Here is a 22382-nt window from a genome sequence, read left to right on the forward strand (position 1 = left end):
GAGATATACTCTGAGCCGGAATATTGGTTGATTGCTGACTTTTCCTTTGGCTGTGAACCAATAGGATACTTCAGCTCTGGCAGTGCTAGTTTTAGAGGTACTGAATCTCCCATCTTGTTTCTATCCTGCGTAAACAAGGAAAAAAAAATTTCAAACTTTTCTGGAAGGCTTTCCTGAAATAACACAACAAATGCTTCCTGAAATTCTTATAAACACTAGACAGTTTCACAAGCAACAAAAGACTCATAAGCAAATTCAAGACCCTATCAAAAATATCAACATGCCTAATCAAAACAAGACTCCAAGCAAAAAAGTTTCAAAATGTGTTACCATCCGAGTTTCAATATTCAACATTCAATAGATGCAGCAACAAATGCTTTCTGGAAATCTTCTAAAAACATTCAATAGATGCAGCAAGAGACAACAAACTTTTATTTTATAAATTTGTACAAACACACAGAAGGTTGAATCTGCAACATACCTCAAAGAGATGAATTACGCTCCAACAACTTTGTGTTCCCACAATTCAAAAGTCTTTCATTTGCTTCGCTGGTTAATAAGAAAGAGTAACAAACAAATCAAAATCAAAACGCAAGCTTCCCAAATTTTAATTCAAAAACCCTAATTTTAAAAAGTTACATAGTGATTTGTGTCCGATTTTGAGAGTAGAGAGTGTGACGCTGATGATTAGATAGCCGGAGAAGATGATTAGCGAGCCGGAGAAGATGATTAGCGAGCCGGAGAAGATGATTAGCGAGCCAGAGAAGATGATTAGCGAGCCGGAGAAGATGATTCCCGAGCCGGAGACGATGATTCCCGAGTCGGAAACGGTGATTCCCGAGTCGGAGACGATGATTCGCGAGCTGGAGACGACAGTGCCGGTGAGGGTTTGAAGATTCCCGAGCCGGAGACGACACGGTTCGAAGAGTCGCGAGTGGGGGAAATGAATTGTTTTTTTTTATTCTTATAACACAAGGGTAGTAGTGACATTTTACCCTTTAATGAATGTCATTTTTGTGACTTTCATTTCCTGGTGTCATTTTTGTGACATAAACTTCAAAGGTGTTCTTTTGGACAATTGCCCTAGATTTTATAAGATTTTTAATAAATGTAGACAACATATCAAGAAATTCTAAGCGTAAATTTATAATTGCTTTCTAAAAAAAATCTAAACCACATTATGATTCCGAATGTTAACTGCGGTTTGAGCGGTGCGGGACAAGCGGTTTAACTGCGGTACGGTTTTAACAGTTATAAAAACATATAGATATATGGTATATGTAGAAATTTTTGTTACTGTTAACTGCGGAGTGGGGCGGTTCGTAACATTCAAAGCCTATATTCGAAAATGAAGAGATAGTGGAGAGAGAAAACATAAAAAAAATTGTGAAGCTTTTGACATATTCTCTTCATTCTTTTCATCTCCGGTTAAGTAAATCAAAATGTAAGACTAATCCAACAAAACCATTATATAATATGATATAAACCAGAACCCATAACAGACTAACAGTGACGGAAAAGGTATAATTGTTTAAATGTGGTTCACTGCCGGTGATATTTCAAGAATCAACCGTAGATCTTAGTCAAAGTCAAGAATGTCTCTGAATCTAGTGACGTGGTATTTCAGTGTCAAAATAAACACGCGGTAAGTTTTTTAATTTCTTTTCGAGGAAAAACTAAAATTTAAGTGAAAGACAATCGGGGAACAATCTGGTCTGCTGCTGCCAAAGAGATTTTACATATAAATAAAAATAAAATAATAAAACAGCGAGAACGAAAACTGGAAAAAGAGGAAACCTTTGTGGCTTTGTCTTATTGTCTCCACTGAAAAAAAAAACAGAGAACTTCTGTTCACCGATTTAACCAGTCGCCGGTGAAAATCCGATGCAATCCACTCACAGCGGCGGCGGCGAAGGAGGAGGAGGAGGTGGAGATGTGAGTCGTGGTGGGTTAACTCGGATCCGTTCAGCTCCGGCCACTTGGATTGAAACCCTACTCGAGGACGATGAAGAAGATGATTTGAAACCCAACCTCTGTTTAACTGAGCTTCTTACCGGAAACTCGGCAGGGTTAACAAGTCCCGACACGTTTGAGTTCCCTAGTTCCGTTGAGCAGGGACTGTACAATCACCAAAGTGGGTTTTACCGTCAGAACAGCTCTCCAGCGGATTTTCTCAGTGGCTCTGGAGCTACGACTGATGGGGTTTTATCAAATTTTGGGATTCCTGCTAATTACGATTACTTGCCGCCGAACGTTAACATTTCTCCGGGGAGTAAACGGTCGAGAGAAATTGAAGCTCAGTTCTCTTCCCAGATGGTAACCTTTCTTCGACATAATCTGTTCTTATTTGATTAATTTTCTTATTGTTATCAATTTGTATGAAATTATATTTTGTATTTTGAGTCCAGGCTCTGACTGAGATTAGTACAGTCATAGTTTAATGGGTCTTTGAAATGAAATTATTAGTCTTGGAGACAATAAAGATGTAAAAGAGCAGTCTTGTCCAATTTTGACAACTTTCATTTGTTTTAAACAAAACTCAGCAAGTTGCAGTATTTTTTTTCTTCCAGTGGCTGACATAAAACTTCTATTAGTAGATGTCAAACAAGAAACATGCTTTATTAAATCCCTTATATCCAAGGCGCTCAAATCTGAAGTTCGCCTTACTCTTGTGAGATGGGAAATGTTCATATGATTCTTGGACTTGGATAATTAACTCTTTCCTTTTATTCTCTTGAGTAGAAAGAAGAGCAAATGAGTAGTGGTGTATCAGGAATGATGGATATGAACATGGATACGCTTCTTGACGACTCGGTTCCTTTTAGGGTACGTGCTAAACGCGGTTGTGCAACTCATCCTCGTAGCATCGCTGAACGGGTATTTGCTTAAAAGCTTCACGCTTTGCAGTCATAACTTGTGTTGTTTCTGTGTGCATTCTTGTTTTTTTTTTTAATGTATTTTCTCTATTCATATGATTAGATGAGGAGAACACGAATAAGTGACCGGATCAGGAGGCTGCAAGAACTTGTTCCTAACATGGATAAGGTAGTTTTCTTTTACATTGCATACTAATTTTCAATTTGCTAAGAATCACGAAATGGGACCAGGATTATATATGCTTAAAAGCTTAAGGTAAGATTTAGTGCGCTTATTAAGCTTGACCATAAAGAACAATGGATTTTAACTGTTGATGATTGTGAAGGCACTGATAAAAATTACGGTATAGTCCATAAACTATGGTGGTGCAGGTTTTTATTCGAAGATTCTTTGAGTGATATCTGATTAGTTTCCTCGTTCTACCTTAAGAAATCGAACGTTTGGGAAATGGTTTCTGAAACGCTGAGAAAGATAAATAAATCTCCTAAAGATATGAAAAGACTGAGATTTGATTATCTTTTTCCTTTTTTTTGCAGCAAACCAACACTGCGGACATGTTAGAAGAGGCTGTGGAGTATGTGAAAGCTCTTCAACGCCAGATCCAGGTTTATATATATATCAACATAAATTTAGCATATGAAATGAGGGAAAATGGCTCGAGAAAAATCTGTCGGAAAGAGCAATTGAGCAATTGAGTAACACAAACTGTAAAAATAAACCATTTTGTATTTTTTTTTTGTTTTCATCATTTTTTCTGTTCTTTTTTATTGATTCAGGAGTTGACAGAGCAACAGAAGAGGTGCAGATGCACACCTAAAGAAGAACAATAAGGTTTCCTTTAGAATTGATATATATATATATAATGTAATTTTTTTGTTTAATCTTTAAAGGGGAAATGTTTTGTTTACCACTTTCATGTTACCAATTTTTATTTCTAACACCACAAAAGACATTTTCAAAAATAATTTTTTTTATTAAGTGATAAAAGACTTTTATGCCTTTGTTTTTATATATATCTAATAAATAAATAAATATTTAAATAAATAAAAAATCTAAAAAAATAAAAAAATAACTTTTTAAATATTTTTTTCAAATTATGCTATTCGAAATTCAAACCCCAAACTCTAAAACTCAACTCTAAACCCTAAACCAACAATCCAAAACCTTATAACTTTATTGAAATACGAACCCTAAACCCTAAACGATCAATCCTAAACCCTAGGCACGGGCGTTCGGGTCTTTAGGTCGGGTTCAGACCGGTTCCTTTCGGGTCCAGATCTTTTCGGGTCCTAAATATTTAGATCCAATAGGTACTTAGAAATTTTCGGTTCGGATCGGTTCTTCTCGGGTTCGGGTCTATAATTAAAATACCCTTAATTTTTTTGGGTCCAAACCGAATATGGGTCGGGTTCGGGTTTTTAGGATCTGAAAAGGACATGATATACTCAATTCCATCAACTTTAGTTGAATATTTTTCATATATATTTAAAATTTTACAAAACCACTTAAATGAAACTATTAATAATTAAAATAAAACATTTTAAAACTCTAAATTTTACATTTTAAAGCTCTATATTACTTTAAAAATGTTAAAAAATAATAAATGTTGTTAACAAAAAATATTTCAACTAAATCATAAAATAATATATATAAAATAGAACACAAAAACATCATAGTTTTAGATATACATGTTTTTAAGTCGGATACAAATTGGTTCTTATCGGTTCGGATCTACTCGGGTCGATTTTTTTCGGGTTCGGGTCTATTCGGGTCGGTTCCTTTTCGGTTCTGGTTCTCTCGTGGTAAAAAAAATTTAGACCCAAAAGGTACTTGTAAATTTTCAGTCTGGTTTCAGGTTGGGTATTTTTGGGTCGGTTCCAGTTTGGATCTTCGGGTACAGGTTAAAATGCCCATGCGTACTAAACCCTATATTAAAAAAAAAAATACGAACCCTAAACCTCGAAACATCAACTCTAAATCCTAAAACATCAACTCTAAAGCCTAAATCCTAAACTTCAACTGTAAACCCTAAACTATCAACACTAAACCCTAAACTATCAATTCTAAACTCTAAACCCTAAACTCTAAATCCAAAACCCTAAATCCTAAAACCCTAGAGTTGATGTTTTAGAATTTAGATTTGAAGGTTTAGGGTTTTAGGGTTTAGAGTTGATGTTTTAAGGATTTGAAGGTTTAGGGTTTAGGGTTCAAATTTCAGAAAAATATAGGGTTTAGGGTTTAGAGTTGATGTTTTAGGATTTAGATTTGAAAGTTTAGGGTTTAGGATTTAGAGTTAATGTTTCGGAGTTTAGGTTTTAGAGTTGATGGTTTAGGGTTTAGAGTTGATGGTTTACGGTTTAGAGTTGAGGTTTTAAGTTTAGATTTAGGGTTTAGGGTTTCGTTTATGGTTTAGAGTTGATGTTTTAGGGGTTAGATTTTAAAGTTTAGGGTTTAGAGTTGATGTTTCGGGGTTTAGGGTTTAGAGTTGATTATTTACGTTTTTTTTTTGTCAAAGTTAATCAGAGGGTTATAAATGTTTAGAATTGAAGATGATTATAAAAGTGGTTAGTGTAAACATAAAAAGTGATATTTTAAAAATAGTATTTTTGGAAATTTCCGAGGAGAAATTTTATGTTTATCACTTTTACGCTACCAATTTTCATAACACTACTACAAAGACATTTTCAAAAATAACTTCTTCATTAAATGATAAAAGACTCTTATGCTTTTGTTCTTTATATATCTAATAAATAAATATATAAATAAATAAAAAATCTAAAAAATTAAAAGATAACTTTTTAAATTTTTTTCGAATTATACTATTTTGAAATTCAAACCCTAAGCCCTAAAACTCAACTCTAAACCATAAACCAACAATCTTAAATCCTATTTTTTTGAAATATGAACCCTTAACCCTAAACAATCAATCCTAAACCCTATATATTTTTACAAAATACGAACCCTAAACCCTGAAACATCAACTTTAAACTCTAAAACCCTAAAACATCAATTTTAAACTCTAAATCCTATACTTCAACTCTAAACCCTAAACCATCAACACTAAACTCTAAACTATCAACTCTAAACCCTAAAAAATTAACCCTAAACCCTAAAACATAAACTCTAAATTGTACACTTTCAACTCTAAACCTTAAATCCTAAACCCTAAAACCTAAAACCCTAGAGTTGATATTTTAGGGTTTAGTTTGAAGGTTTAGGTTTATAGGGTTTAGATTTGAAGGTTTAGGGTTTTAGGGTTTAGGGTTCGAATTTCAGAAAAATATAGGGTTTATGGTTTAGAGTTGATGTTTTAGGGTTTAGAGTTGATGTTTCGGGATTTAGGGTTTAGAGTTGATGTTTCATGGTTTAGGGTTTAGAGTTGATATTTTAAGTTTAGATTTAGGGTTTAGGGTTTACGTTTAGGGTTTAGATTTGAAGATTTATGGTTTAGAATTGATGTTTTGGGGTTTAGGGTTTAGAGTTAATGTTTCATGGTTTAGGGTTTAAAGTTGATGATTTATGGTTTTGAATTGATCTTTTAAGTTTAGATTAATTAACCATGTGTTTTTTTCCAAAGTTAATCAAAGAATTATAAATGTTTTTTACTTTGATAAAAGTGGTTTAGTGTAAACATGAAAAGTTGAGATTTGATCTTCATCTTCAATGGTGGTGGTCTGTTCGAAAAGTCAAAACATGATCCTTTTATTTAATTAGAAAAACAGATTATTTGTTGTATGAATTTTAGCTGTGAAATCTTGGTACAACAAGGAGGAAAATATTTAAGAATCAATAAAATGTGTATGTTGATATACGAGAAAAAACCATTGTATAATTCAAATTTGAGGTGGTTTGGATAACAAAACTAAAATAAAATAACTAACAAAACAAAAGTTTATATGAAAGGAAAGAGTGAGCATAGCTAAGTGATCTATAATTTCATTATTCCTGAAGAATATAACTTAACGTGAAATCTCGTAATTTGCTCTTTTAAGTGTTGCATCATTTTCAACTTTGTCCAATAATTTGGCTATGTTTTAGAGTCCCTTAACATTGCTATTAATTATTTATTTATAATCTGGCCCAAAATGTTAACATGTCGAATGATGCAACATGTTTTCTACTGTCCACGCTTCTGACTCCGTATGCAGTAGAGATTTCCATCTTGGATTTCCATCTTGGATTTCCTCCTATGCCTAGGACAGATACAACTCATGGATGTGTATTCCATATTGAAGGGAGGGGGAAAGTTATTTATTTTTTTTGTATTTTTTATCCAGTATAAATGTAACTTTGTTGATATATTTTTTTATCACTAAAAGATCATATTGGAAGATCACGAAATATAATAGAGATTACACCGAGAGAACAAACATCACGCCAACATGTTTTACCAAACCCCAAAAGACAAAAAGCCAAGAAATAATATATAATCTCTGTAATCACAAACTAACAATTTGAGATTCAATCTCTATAAACCAACTAAAGCTTCAAAGCTTAATTAAAACAGAAGACATGAATGGATCATCATAGGACGGTTTTGATGATGAAGTTAGACGTAGATCTTCATAACGCAGGTAGTATTGTCGGTTGTCAATTGTCTATGTAATCTCTTTCATAAATATAATGTCATAATAAATCAGCGTTAAAAAAAAATTAAAACAGAAGACAGATCATAAAATCAGTATTAACACAACACCCTAGGATCGGAGATGCCAAACAAGTAGAAGAGGTGAAGGAGACGTGCACCAGGGTCGAACTTTATTAGGGTTGAAGCCCAAAACTCATTATACTGTTCCAAACAAACGAGAGGAGCCAAGTGCAATCCATATGGATACAACCCAGAGAGACCAAGGGAAGAAACTGAATTAACCTAACGTCAACCCACAACACAGAGTAGGAAAAACTGAAGTTCTGAATCATGTGACCTGAGCCGAAGAATCAGAACCAAAGACATAAATTACCATAGTCAATGAAGAGACCGGTTCATTACAGCAAAGTTAAGGAGGAGCACATCTCCAATACACACATCTGCAAACCTAGAAGCAAACTAGATAGCACATAACCAACTCAGAAATTGGACAAGCCGGATTTTAAAAAAAAGATTACATGAAACCAACAACATAAACATATTTGTCAAAAGGATTTAAGTTTGATCTTGGAACTAAAGAGATAAAGCTGAAGTTTTGCAACCTGTACAAACAAAGAAATCAAAGCAAAATAAAAGGATCCGACCGACCCCATGGCTATGAGAAATTTGAAAATTAATACATAACTTTTTTGAGCTTGGAAATTTTATGACTTGATTTTTTTTTGTTAGTAAAGTAATGAATTATATTATTAAAAATCTGAAATGATTGATAAGGATTTTTATATTTTTCTCTACATATTTTTATAATTTATAGTAAAATTTAAATTTTAAGTTAAAACTGATTTATTATTATTATCTTTAATGAATTATTAAGATTTCAAAAATATCAAATGGCATATTTTGTAAATAACACTTCAATTAAATGTTAGTTATATACTATTATATTTTGTATATAATTAGTTTTAGATATTTTTTTTTGGTTTTCAAAATTAATTAATAGATAATATAGTTGTAGATATAAAAGTTTAACACATGTTAAAAAATTGTTTTTTATAAAATATTACTTAATTTAGAAATTTTTATTCTTTAACCGGTAAATGATATTTTATTAATTTAAAGGAATGTAATTTTTTAAAATATGTTACTTTACCAATTTAATACAATTTTCGTATTTAATTCTTAATTTACTTATATTTTATTATAATATGGACAGAAATTTTATTTTATTTTTTATAAAAAAGCATAAAATTTTATTTTATAATAATATTTATTTAACATCAATTTATAAAATTATTATATTAATAATTACAAAATTAGTCAATGTTCATTAATTTTAGAAAAACACTTAAAATTTTTAGTAAGATTGTGTTAGATTTTGCTCAACAAATTTTGTTATAACTAAAAGAACAATTTACATTTACAGTTAAAATTGTTTGGTTATTAATATCCTTATAATTATTAAGACTTTCAGAAAATGCTTTATATTTAATAGATTAATATAAATAATTAAATAGATGTAATTGGTTAAATTGACATAGTATGACTTTTTATGGTAGATACAAATTGTAATTCTCTTTTAATAGAAAAAATGAAGCTTCTAAAATGCCTCTAAGACTCTCTAGATTTGCTTCCTGGACTTCAAGATTTTCTATATCCTAAAAGCTTGCAATGGAATTGTCGATTCTTTAGCTTGGTCTACACTAGGCCTGAGACTTATTATCCGAGATCTAGATTCGATCTGAGACCCGCTCCGGTTCCGCTCTGAAAATAGGATATCCGGGGTGACATGATTCAAATCCAGATAGTAAAATATTGGATCCGTCTAAACCGAATCCGGATCTGAATATTTTAATTTTTAGGTCGGGATATCCGGATCCGTATTTTTAAAACATATTAACTTTTTAAATTTCATTAATATTTATTTTTATATAATAATATTTATATTTTATATAATAATATTTATACATAAATTAATTTTAAAATATTATATTTTAGTTTTTACAATATTATAAACATATATATATATATATATAAATCTTGTATAAATATTTAATTTATGTATTATTTTTAAAATTTTAGTATTGTTTTAAAAAATAAATTTTTTTTTTAATTATTTTTACGGATCCAGATCCGGATATCGGCGGATAATAGAATATAGATACGTATATCCAAAATCCAGATATCCGGAAACCACCAATCCGGATCCGAATATTAATCCACGGATCCGACGGATCCGGATCCAGGTACCCTTAATTTCCCGGATATCCAGATCCGTCCCAGGCCTAGTCTGCACGGTTTTTTCATAGAGAATTGTTTTATTTTGGTTGTTCTATGCCATTTAGGTTATCGAGACTATCTCAAACTTGAGTAATTGAATAGTCGTTCATCGTTAAAAAAATGCCTGTAAAAAAACACACTTTCCTATACATGATTTTTGAAACCCTCATAAAAACAATAGTTTTTTTTCCATGGTGGGTAGAAATAATATTTGAAGATGATATATTTTTCATGTCTCGGATTTCATGTTATTGTAATAGGAATTAGAACTTATATTATAATGTTGGAGCAATAATTGTAATCTATAAACATCAAATGGAGTCTAAAAGTTTACGATTTTGTATATGACAAACATATTCTGTCCATTAATATTAGTGGATCTCGTAAGTATGTAACAAAACCAAATTAAGTTGGACGAAAATACTTTCAGTGGAGGAAAAAATTATGTTAGAAAAATCTGTAGCAATTTATGTAATACTAAGGTAAATCCGCCCTATGGGTGGGCGAGTAAATATACTAATATTACAAATTTATTTTAAATGTTTTATTATTACCTCTCACTAAAATTAGGGCTAGCATTCATAGATTTCTTACGACAGTTTTAATTATTTATTTTACTGTTTATTTTAGAAATTATATACTTGTCTAATTATTATAAAATTTAATTATTTACTTTTACTTCATGTTTATTCTAGTTTCACTATACCTATAGGCCACGTAGATTTTTTTTTTTTTAAAATAGAGTTGATTAGAGTAAAGTTATTTTCTTTCTCAGTTATATATTGTTTCATGGATTAAACTGACACAACGGGAAGAGACGATACTAAACCTCTTTCTGAAACTCGTGAACGATGCTCTCACCACTGAATTAGAAGATTTTTGTTTTTGGTTTAACAAAATGAAACCCATTGAGGAAACTTGTAGAACTCGAAGATGAGTTCACTAATAAAGTCAAAGAGGGACTCATGGTCAGCAGCACAAAGCTGAGTAGGATAGAATGGTATATTGATGAAAAAATCCGGTTGGGAGTCTGGTTGGAGAATTCTTTTTTTCAGGTAACAGCTCTTATCAGCTTGAGTCTATGGCATCCAACACCACTTTAATGTACTTGAACACTGTTTGTTTTTCATCCATAGGATCATTTTTTGCTTCAAATTGGTTTCACGGAGTGTTTCTCTTTGCTTCACCTGATTTTTGTTAATGATGAATCAGTGTAAGCTAGCTCATAACTAATTGAAGATTTCTAAATCCTAAGTTCAGCAGTAAGTATAGTTTTAAGAAGAAAAAAAAACTTAAATTCTAACGATTAAATTAGACTGAAGAATGCATACAAATTAATTCAACTCTTAATTAGCATTATTGAAATCTTTAGCCAACATTATGGTTTGATATTGAATATAACAAAACAATTAAATCGCTCTTTCTACGGAGTTAAGGTCACTCTCACAATAGTAAAATTCTATTGACACACCCTCATGAGTATATGAAATGAAAATACTAATTAGAAACTCAATTGAGAAAAAAATACTATAATGCTTTACAATCACTTAAATATGACAGAAAAATCTATTAATTAGTTTTATATTAATTGGTGTTAATTTAATACCAATATTTTCTAAACCAAGTATGAAAGTATTTATATGGTTTGTGCCTCAGTTTTCAACAGTTTCCTCAAGTATTAATTAGGATATTGTGCGAGAAAGTAAGATCACTAAAGTAAGAAAATTATTCAACTTGCTGAGTTCACAGAACATGTATGTGAACTCAGCGTCCCATTTGCATCTTTGATGTGTTGAGATTCACTTTTCTTTGGCTGTTCTACACACCAACATTTTGTTTCCAAAAAAAAACACACACACCGATGTTTTTCTTCCAAGACGTCCTACATTCTCTTCAGCAAAAAGAGTTTAAGGAAGACATGTAACCATGACTATTGAGGAAGGAAAAGCTAGGTACCAAAAAGCTAGGAAAGCATGTAACCATTGATAAATAACGGGCAAATTAATTACAATGTGTGGAAGTTGTATCACGCACTTTCTTGATGTCTCAAGAACAGAAGAATACATAATGAAACAACGATAGAAGCTTCTGTTGGATCAAATTCTCAAGCCCATTGGCTTAAAGAACATTGATTAAAGTTGTGTGAAAAGAAATGTAATGGGCTACGTAATTAGGCAAGCCAAGAACAATTGAAATGTCAATATGACATTATGAAGAGTCCCACATCGGGGAGAAACAAGAGGAATGAGTTGTATATATAAGAGCACTTACTTAACCTTGAGTAAACGGCTCAGAGGAAGAGAGAGCTCCCCACGCGCACACCGCCGCCGCCATCCGGCCGGCTCGGCGTGGGCTTGGGCTTGGGCTTGGGCTTGGGTTTGGGTGGAGGGCCTTTGGCCCGATAAGAACTATTCTTTTTGGACCAAGTTAAGCTCAATGCTTTGCCATTTAATTCCCGAAAAAACGACATGCATTTTATTTAAAACAACACGTAGTTCGTTTAAAAACAACACGCTGTCTCTCTTCTTGACGATAAGTATAAACGAGAAAAGATCTTGCGGAGGAAGTTTCGTAACGCCTCACCTCCGAGATCCTCGCGAGATTTCCGCCAACGTGCGCACGTGCGGCATCAGTTACGGAAAGTGGCTCGTCTTCTCTTCTTTATAAACTCGTCTCCTCCTTCATTTCTCTTTACGTTTTTCACAACAAAAACCAGCAAATCCTATAGCGTAAGTCTAGAGAGTGTTTCGTAGAAATATTAGTTCGTTAGAGGTTCTTCACGAGTGCTGCGTGATAACCTATCATGGTTTTATCCTGGGACTCCTATTCGTACAGATCCGTCGCACTAACGGAGCGAATATTAAGAGTTAAGGAAAGAGATTCGTCTCGACTCCATGGTTTCATTTCCGTTACGGTTTTGAATCGTCTGTATATTTTCCTTAACGTCGTTTATATTATATAGTTTCTTTTGATCCGGTTTTCCGGCTTCTACAATCTTAACTCTTAATCGCTTTACGTTTAAAGCTCGAATCGGGTTGAAGAACGATTTATAAATACAGGTTTTGGAACGCTGTTTGCGATTTGCTTTCTAGCACTTCCGCGAAACGTTTTGTTATTTATCTCATAAACGGTTTCGTTTTCCTCTGTAGCACTATCGGAAAACGTTTTTTGATATACGATTCGGAAAAAACCTTTCGGGGTTCAATCAAACGATGTTTGCGATTTGCTATATGCTTATCCGCGAAACGTTTTTTATTTTGGTGAAAACGAGTTTGCGATTTGCTTTATAGCCCTTCCGCGAAACGTTTCTTATTTATTAATAACGCTTTGCGGATTGCTTTCTAGCAGTATAGCGAAACGTTCTATAAATGAATCGTTTCAAGATCGTTTTCTTAAGCGAGTTTGTGAAACATTCTAAGTCTATAAAAATGGTTTCTGCGAACGCTTTTAAGCGAGTTTGCAAAACGTTTTTTCAAGACCTATATCGATATGATTTGGTTCAAACACCAAAAATGAACATCGATTTTAGACTATTATTTTCTTTAAAATAATATGTTAAATGTTGAATGGAGTATTAATCCGTTTTCATGTTTTCTCTACAGGAAAATGACAAACGAAAACGACACCCCCACTCCCATGGACACCTCAGATGTCATTCAGACTCCACTCAACGCTGCAGCAACTGGCGTGACAACCGCTGGAAACATCACAGCGTCAACCACTGCAGCAACAACGAGCACTTTCCTCCCTGCAGGGAATGCTGCTGATGAAACCACTCGCCGTACCCTATTCGGTGCTGGTCTTTATCAGACGGGTTCAATTTCAGCAACTGCAAGTGGTCCGGTGGCAGTTCAAACTCCTCCGACTGTCCCTAGTGTGTTCACTCAAGGACTGATGCCAAACCAATTTGATGGCAAAGGCTTCAAAACGTGGCAGAAGAAGATGTTGTTCTTCCTGGCAACGATGAAGCTGGAGAAGTTCCTCCAGGAGGACAAGCCCCTTATGCCTTACGGGATTGATGATGTTCACAGCCTCGCAACTGTTGACATATGGGTGCATTCCGACTTCATCTGCAAAGGCTACATTTTGGGTCGCCTCATTGACCCATTGTACCGTGTCTACTGTGAGATCCCCACGGCGAAAGAGCTATGGAGATCACTAGACAAGAAGTACAGAGGTGAGGACGCTGGCTGCCAGAAGTATGTGGTCTCAAAATTCCACGACTTCAAAATGGTGGATTCAAAACCAATCATGGATCAGGTGGAAGCGCTTCAGCTCATTTGCCATGAAATCGCTGCTGAAGGAATGTCCATCTGCGAGACATTCACAACTCTCAGCTTCATTGAAAAGCTTCCTCCAAGCTATGCGGATTTCAAGAACTACTTGAAGCACAAGAAGAAGAAGATGGGGCTCGAGGAGCTCATCACGAGGCTTCAGATGGAATCCAGAAACCGAACTGCTGCAAAGGTCGGTACAAAGGAGCACAGTGTCAACATGGCTGAGCACAAAGGCAAAGGAAAGGCACACGCTTTTTCTCCTGCCAAGCCTTCCAAAACTGCTGCAGCCTTGAAGGCTTCTGGAAAAAACTTCAAGAACAAAGGTATTGAGATCAATGCGAATGTGGAGAAGTTCAAGGGGAAATGTCACTACTGCCACAAAGTGGGGCACAAAACTGTTGAGTGTCGCAAAAAGATCAAAGATGAGAAGGCTCAGGCAAATCTCACTGAGGAGGATCTCGTTGCTGTGGTGACTGAAGCAAACATGGTTGAGAGCAACAACCCCAAGGAATGGTGGTATGACACTGGTGCAACCACCCACATTTGCACCGATAGGGCGATGTTCAGCACCTATCAGAAAAGCAAGACTGAAGAGAAGCTCAAGATGGGGAACACTGCAGTCTCCAAGATTGAAGGACGCGGCAATGTGATATTGAAGATGACATCTGGACGTGAGGTCACTCTAACAAATGTGAAGCATGTGCCTGACATGAGGAAGAACCTGGTCTCGGGAACCTTGCTCAGCAAGAATGAATTCGCCACAAGCTTTGAGGCGGATAAGCTCGTGATTAGGAAGAATGGGATGTATTTGGGAAGGGGATATGTTAAGGGTGGACTTGTCAAGTTGAATGTAATGACAGTCACTCCAAAAGTTGTAGCTCCAAAAGTTTCAATGAATAAGAATGAGCCAGTTGGTTATTTGGTTGAGTCTTTTAATATATGGCATGAAAGATTAGGCCATGTAAACTACAAGTCAATACAAAGATTAATGAATTTAAATCTAATTCCTAAATGCAAAACAAGTAAACAAAAATGTGAAGTATGCGTACAGGCTAAGCTCACAAAATCGCCATCACCTCGTGTTGAAAGAACTAATAAACCTCTAGATTTAATTCACACTGATTTATGTGATTTAAAATACTTACAAACTAGAGGTGGTAAAAAGTACTTTGTGACCTTCATAGATGACTGCACAAAATATTGTTATGTTTATTTATTACATAGCAAAGATGAAACCTTGGAAAAATTTATAGAATTTAAACTCGAGGTCGAGAATCAGCTTAAAACAACTATTAAAGTAGTTAGAAGCGACAGAGGAGGCGAGTATGATGGTCCGTTCAATGCATTCTGTAAAGAACATGGAATAATCCATCAAACCACAGCTCCTTACTCACCAGAATCTAATGGAGTTGCTGAACGCAAAAATCGAACTCTAAAAGAGATGATGAATGCTATGTTGCAGGAATCTGGGTTACCCCAGAACATGTGGGGGGAAGCGTTGCTTACCACTAATTATATCCTCAACAAGATTCCACACAAAGTAACTGGCAAAACTCCATATGAATTATGGAAAGGTAATTTACCTTCGTATAAATACCTCAAAGTGTGGGGGTGCCTGGCAAAAGTTGCGGTACCGCCACCAAAGAAGGTCACTATTGGACCTAAAACAGTGGATTGCATCTTCATCGGATATGCACATAACAGTAATGCTTATCGATTTCTGGTACATAAATCTGAAATATCAGACATTCATGAAAATACAGTCATGGAATCAAGAAATGCATCTTTCTTCGAAAATATTTTTCCATATAAGGAAAAACAAGGTTCAAAACGAACTCGAGAAGAAAGAGACAATGACAAGAACTCAGAAACTGAGACAAACGTCGAGATTTCTATAAATGATATTTCAGAAAATGAAGAAAAAGATGAACCTCGAAGAAGCAAAAGAGCTCGAAAGGAAAAATCTTTTGGAGAAGATTTCCTAATGGCATTTTTAGTAGAAAATGTTCCAAAAACTTTGGCAGAAGCCATGGCTTCACCAGAAGCTCCATTTTGGAACGAAGCTGTCAGGAGTGAATTAGATTCGATTATGCAAAACTATACGTATTACATAACGGATTTACCACCTGGCTGCAAAGCATTAGGGAATAAATGGATAATGACACGCAAACCTGGTGGAAAATACAAGTCTAGGCTTGTAGTTCAAGGATTCCGACAAAAAGAAGGCCTTGACTATTTTGATACATATTCTCCACTGACGAGAATAACATCAATAAGACTGATGATAGCAATCGCAGCCTTAAGAGACCTAGAAATCCATCAAATGGATGTAAAAACTGCTTTTCTAAATGGTGATTTAGAAGAGGAAATTTACATGAAACAACCTGAAGGTTTTGTCATTCCCGGACAGGAAGACAAAGTATGTCGACTTGTAAAGTCACTTTATGGGCTTAAACAAGCTCCTAAACAATGGCACGAAAAATTTGATAATACAATGATGTCAAATGGTTTCAAAATAAATGAATGTGACAAATGCATATACTACAAAACTACCAAAAATGCGTATGTTTTGCTATGTCTATATGTAGATGATATGCTCATTATTGGAAGCAATAAAGACATTATCAATCAAACAAAGAACATGCTCAAAGGGACATTTGAGATGAAAGACTTGGGATTAGTAGATGTAATTCTCGGGGTTAAAGTCACAAGAAATTCAAACGGAATTATCTTAACCCAATCTCATTATGCTCAAACAATATTAGAGAGATTTAAAAATTACTCTAATAGTACGGCAAAAACTCCGTTAGATCCCCAAATGCACTTGACAAAGAATTCAGGTGAAGCGGTTTCACAAAACGAGTATGCACGTGTGATCGGAAGTCTCATGTACTTGACAAATTGTACTAGACCAGATCTAGCGCATGCAGTAAACGTACTTAGTCGATATACAAGTAATCCAGGTCATACACACTGGAAAGCTATAACGAGGGTACTCAATTACTTGCGCCACACCAAAGATTTTGGGCTCCACTATGGTAAAGAACCAGCAGTTTTAGAAGGATACAGTGATGCTAACTGGATATCAGATTCTAAAAACTCAAAATCTACAAGTGGATATGTCTTTACATTAGGGGGAGCAGCAATATCATGGAAATCTACCAAACAAACAGTGTTAGCCAGATCGACGATGGAATCTGAGTTCATAGCCTTAGACAAAGCAGCAGAAGAAGCTGAATGGCTTAGAAATTTTTTGGAAGATATTCCTATGTGGGAGAAACCTGTGCCAGCTATACGCATACATTGTGATAGTCAATCAGCTATAGCTCGGGCTGAGAATAATCTCTACAATGGTAAATCTCGTCACATCAGAAGACGACATAAAACCATTAGACAACTTATCTCAACTGGTGTAGTCACAATAGATTACATCAAATCGGCTGACAACCTAGCGGATCCATTTACTAAAGGTTTGCCACGAGATGTTGTTGCTAAATCATCAAAAGGAATGGGTTTAAAGCCTATAACGAATGAGGATGCTTGACTGCAACCCTACCTATCATGACTGGAGATCCCAAGACGTAGGTTCAAAGGGAAAACAAAATCAAACAGAATCGAACCAAAGCACTTGAGACAAAGTAGTCTCTTCCCAGCTCCTAAGATGATAAAAGTGCTAACAAATGTGTGAAGGATAAGCATAAGCTTTTAATGATTCCATAGCTTCTAAGCAGAGTATTACTCAATACTTTTCATGGTCAATCACCTAATGAGTGTGAAATGAGGCCGTTTCTAGGAGAATGAATGCAAGGCTATATTCTCTAAGTTCACTCATGAAAACCAGGAATAGTTCAGGGCCACAATGAACACAATAGAGAACTAAGTTCTACGAGGAAATAAAGCTGCGTTATGCCTGTTGTCTCGGTTTACATAAAACATCGGTTGGTTCAAGACATCATGTTCACCTTCTGGTAAAGTAAACCCGACAGATATTAACTATGAGTGGTTCAAGGCTTAAAAATGCCACCAACTCAAACACAGTGAATTTTTCGCAAACACTCTCGATAAGTCTGTCTAGTCTAGTCAAGATTAGAATAAGTATAGTTTTTTAGAGTCTATCGAGTCTGCATTTAGTCTGCATATGTTTAGAGTAATTTCTATTCATGTGGGGGATTGTTGGATCAAATTCTCAAGCCCATTGGCTTAAAGAACATTGATTAAAGTTGTGTGAAAAGAAATGTAATGGGCTACGTAATTAGGCAAGCCCAGAACAATTGAAATGTCAATATGACATTATGAAGAGTCCCACATCGGGGAGAAACAAGATGAATGAGTTGTATATATAAGAGCACTTACTTAACCTTGAGTAAACAGCTCAGAGGAAGAGAGAGCTCCCCACGTGCGCGCCGCCGCCGCCGTCCGGCCGGCTCGGCTCGGCGTGGGCGTGGGCTTGGGCTTGGGCTTGGGCTTGGGCTTGGGCTTGGGTGGAGGGCCTTTGGCCCGATATGAACTATTCTTTTTGGACAAAGTTAAGCTCAATGCTTTGCCATTTAATTCCCGAAAAAACGACATGCATTTTATTTAAAACAACACGTAGTTCGTTTAAAAACAACACGCTGTCTCTCTTCTTGACGATAAGTATAAACGAGAAAAGATCTTGCGGAGGAAGTTTCGTAACGCCTCACCTCCGAGATCCTCGCGAGATTTCCGCCAACGTGCGCACGTGCGGCATCAGTTACGGAAAGTGACTCGTCTTCTCTTCTTTATAAACTCGTCTCCTCCTTCATTTCTCTTTACGTTTTTCACAACAAAAACCAGCAAATCCTATAGCGTAAGTCTAGAGAGTGTTTCGTAGAAATATTAGTTCGTTAGAGGTTCTTCACGAGTGCTGCGTGATAACCTATCATGGTTTTATCCTGGGACTCCTATTCATACAGATCCGTCGCACTAACGGAGCGAATATTAAGAGTTAAGGAAAGAGATTCGTCTCGACTCCATGGTTTCATTTCCGTTACGGTTTTGAATCGTCTTTATATTTTCCTTAACGTCGTTTATATTATATCGTTTCTTTTGATCCGGTTTTCCGGCTTCTACAGCTTCAAGCAACCCATTTCAAATGATATTTGCTTGTGCCTCTAGTATTATTTTAAATGTCAAGCCAAATCCATTAGCAACCAAAATTTAGCTACAACTGTTGTTTCCTCGGAAACAAAAATCTTTCTTCACAACATGTTCATTATTCCGAGAAAATTGACATAAATTACATTTTATGTCCTAGATCAACATAACATAGTGCTTTCACGAAGCATATAATAGAGTAGATATAATAATAAATAGGAAAACCTGTCATTTAGCTGAAAATGCGTATGTAGAAACAAAAACCAATGTCTTCCCTTGTTAGTTTGTTTATCTTGTCTTCTTCGTGAATCTCTGGCTTTGTCTCCTCTCTGATGCGGCCATCAAACTAGTAGCTGAACCGGAGGTCAACCCAAAGCCCTACTCAAGCAGCCAAGGCGCCAACCCGGGCATACATGCACTAAAAATGCTATATTTTTTAAACACTAGAAGGGTTTAAATGACGAGGATAATTTTTTTTGGATTCTACACGCAAGGAGGAGTCCAGGCCAATTAGAATCGGGCCAAAATATTCATGGAGCAAAAAGTTATGAATTTTACAAATCAGAGGTTTCGTAACCCGTTCATCTGCGAGTACCCGACTTTAAAAGAAGATTCAATCCCAATGAAGAAGCGGCCTGAAGCAAAGCCCATCATAGGAGTCAAGATGTGTTTATCAGCTTTCCAGAAAGCCCAATATCAGGAGAAATGGCCAGGGAATTATGAAGTTATGATCCAATCTCCAAAATCGGTCAAACCAGTTCTACACTTGCCTCAATTAGAAGCTAACCGGTTCAATCAGCTTCAAACCAGACATTGGCGACCAGGAGATCATTTCAACCAATCAGGAGATATTCTAGGCGTCCAGGAGGAATTCTAAAAGTTCATACCATGCACCAACAACCATTGGATCAGGAAGAGCCTCATTTACTCAAATCTTCGTTATTTGGAGCAAGCCGACATTAATGTCCAACAGCTCTTTTCTTTTCAGATCAGGAACGAGATCAGAACCTATCAAGCACCCAGGATGATCCCAAGGAAGCTCTCTTATCCATTAAAACCGTCCAGGTTCAAGAAGAATCAAGTTTCTCACTTGGAGCCAAAATCCCACAAAAGGCTCCAACGGCTAGTTTCCGAATTTGTTACTTTGCTTGATTTGTTTCCTTTTCTTTTTGTTTTAGAAAATTAAGACCTTTGTCTCTGAGCCTTATATAAGCTCCTAGATGTCCATTGTAAAGAACACCCTCAATCACCAAGTTAATAAAAAGTTTATTCAGTTTTATCAAAGTTGTTCTTTGTATAAAATATCGGTCTTTAGGATTCAAAGAGAGATTCTTTGTTGTTCTATTGATTTCATGAGTCTAGTTTATTTGTGCAAATCAAATAAGATCAGTACACAGATTGAGAGAGTCAATCGCATCGCCCCATCATTCCATTAGATTGAGAGATTCAATCAAACCCTCATCCGCAAATCCACTTCAACCCATCATCTGATCAAGCTGAGAGTGATATACATCCAGCAGTTTGATTCCGCCAATTCTATCCTTTCTATCTCTTCTATTTGTTCCTTTATTAATATCATAAACCGCATCTCATTGGTCTTGCTTTTGTTTCAGGTTTACAATCGATTTCAGACCATATCGACCAACCAGTCATATCTTGGGTTGATCTGATTTAAACCTCCAACAACCATTTGGGCGACCCAGCTTCCAGCCTGTAACACTCTCACTTTGACTCGACAATCCTAGATCCCGCTCTTTTTTCTTCAGCTGATCTCTCGCCGTCGCCATCTCCTGATGTACTTGTGGACGACTACTCTCTGACACATAGGAACAAAACAAATAAAAATTCATCAGCCAATATAAATGAATGAAATCAAATGAGTGAGGAAGGAGGAGGTTTAAGCAATTAATACCTGAGAATCTGTCTATGTTTTGTAACTCCATTTGAAGTAGAGATGGTGGTTGATGATCTTCAAGCTTCCCTGGTTAAACATAATAAGGAACTACATATACATAATATGAAACATAAAAAGAAGAATTTGAAAATAATATCACCTCAAGTGCCGAGATGAGTCTGTCCCCTCAAACACTCTGAATATTTCTATTAGTATCATCCTATGCCAATTCCTAAACCAATTTTCATTTGTAGTTTTATTATCTACGCTCGTTGATTAATCTTCACTGCAACTAAAACATTTTAGTATATACATTATATAGATGCCGCAATTGCCATCAACTTTTACATCGATCATAATCTCCCAAAGTTCTTCCTTTGGATTCTGCCCCATCGATTTCACCTTTTTCTTCAGCTTGTCCTTCGTGATGAACCCTGTTTTACACGCACAACATACATAAATATCAACTAATCCATCTTATCATCAGTTCGATGATCTGTTGGTATAAGTAAAAGGCTGTGTATTAAGTAAGACAATAGTAAACAACGACAGACCATCTGAGTTGTCGATGAGACAGAAGGCTACGTAGAACTCTTGGTCTGCTCATCGGTGAAAGCAACCGCCATCGGTGAAAGATTTTTGCCATCTTCGATCAAAAACAGAAAGGAGGGTTGATGAGTTAGCCATTTCACAGAAAATAAATGAACTTGGGTGTTTTCATGGAATGAGAGGATTATACTGGAATGAAGAAGGCTAACCTTTATAAAGTTCTGGATACACTGCTTTGCAGAGGGATAGCTCTCAATCAATGTGAGATCTTGCTTCACGTTGGTCTATGGAGTTAAGAAGGCGATAAAGTTATTGAATCTGTAACTCTGAGCATTTCGGATTACTAAAAAGAAGACAAATCGACGCGACTGCAAGGCAACAAAGAGATTATTCATGTCGATTTGAGTCAGACAATCTTTAGAAATACCATTGAAGGTGACATAGACCACAGACTATCATAACTTGGTGGCGGAGTTTGAAGAAGAGAGAAAACCCTAATTCTAGCTTGTGAATACAAAAAGGGCTATGTTATTGGGGTTTCGAATTATTCAAGCCCACAAAATATTTAGTGTGTCAAAAACCAAAACACAGCGGATGATTAAAGGGACACGTGTCGAACTGTTATACTCCTATTTGATGACGTGTCTTGATAAGGAGAGAGCGAATATCTTCTTTATATAATAAGATATTACAATGAAGTAAGATTAATAAATAGGGATGATCTTATTTTAATAGTATTGATGTTTTAAATACTGTTACATCTTTTGTTGGACCATTTCAAATTTAAGTGACAACGTTTTTAAGT

At 35.4% G+C, this 22382-nt stretch overlaps 1 protein-coding gene across 1 annotated transcript; it reads left to right on the top strand.

Annotated features, from left to right (window-relative positions):
• The first annotated feature begins 1728 nt into the window (after nucleotides 1-1728).
• On the top strand, nucleotides 1729-3876 carry LOC106417657 (transcription factor bHLH80). Its single transcript, XM_013858436.3, has 5 exons — nucleotides 1729-2316; nucleotides 2743-2877; nucleotides 2980-3045; nucleotides 3414-3482; nucleotides 3654-3876. Exons 1-5 carry the CDS (start codon nucleotides 1885-1887, stop codon nucleotides 3705-3707), a joined length of 756 nt encoding a protein of 251 aa, XP_013713890.1. The 5' UTR covers nucleotides 1729-1884; the 3' UTR covers nucleotides 3708-3876.
• Nucleotides 3877-22382: the final 18506 nt, after the last annotated feature.

The sequence above is a fragment of the Brassica napus genome, chromosome A9 (assembly GCF_020379485.1).
Source record: "Brassica napus cultivar Da-Ae chromosome A9, Da-Ae, whole genome shotgun sequence".
Lineage (NCBI taxonomy): Eukaryota > Viridiplantae > Streptophyta > Magnoliopsida > Brassicales > Brassicaceae > Brassica > Brassica napus.

Excerpts from the sequence above, each read along its gene's own strand:
- LOC106417657 (XM_013858436.3), top strand. The coding sequence starts at position 1,885 with ATGCAATCCACTCACAGCGGCGGCGGCGAAGGAGGAGGAGGAGGTGGA. Across the intron at positions 2,878-2,979 it reads CTCGTAGCATCGCTGAACGG|ATGAGGAGAACACGAATAAG; the intron begins GTATTTGCTTAA and ends TCATATGATTAG. Across the intron at positions 3,046-3,413 it reads TTGTTCCTAACATGGATAAG|CAAACCAACACTGCGGACAT; the intron begins GTAGTTTTCTTT and ends TTTTTTTTGCAG.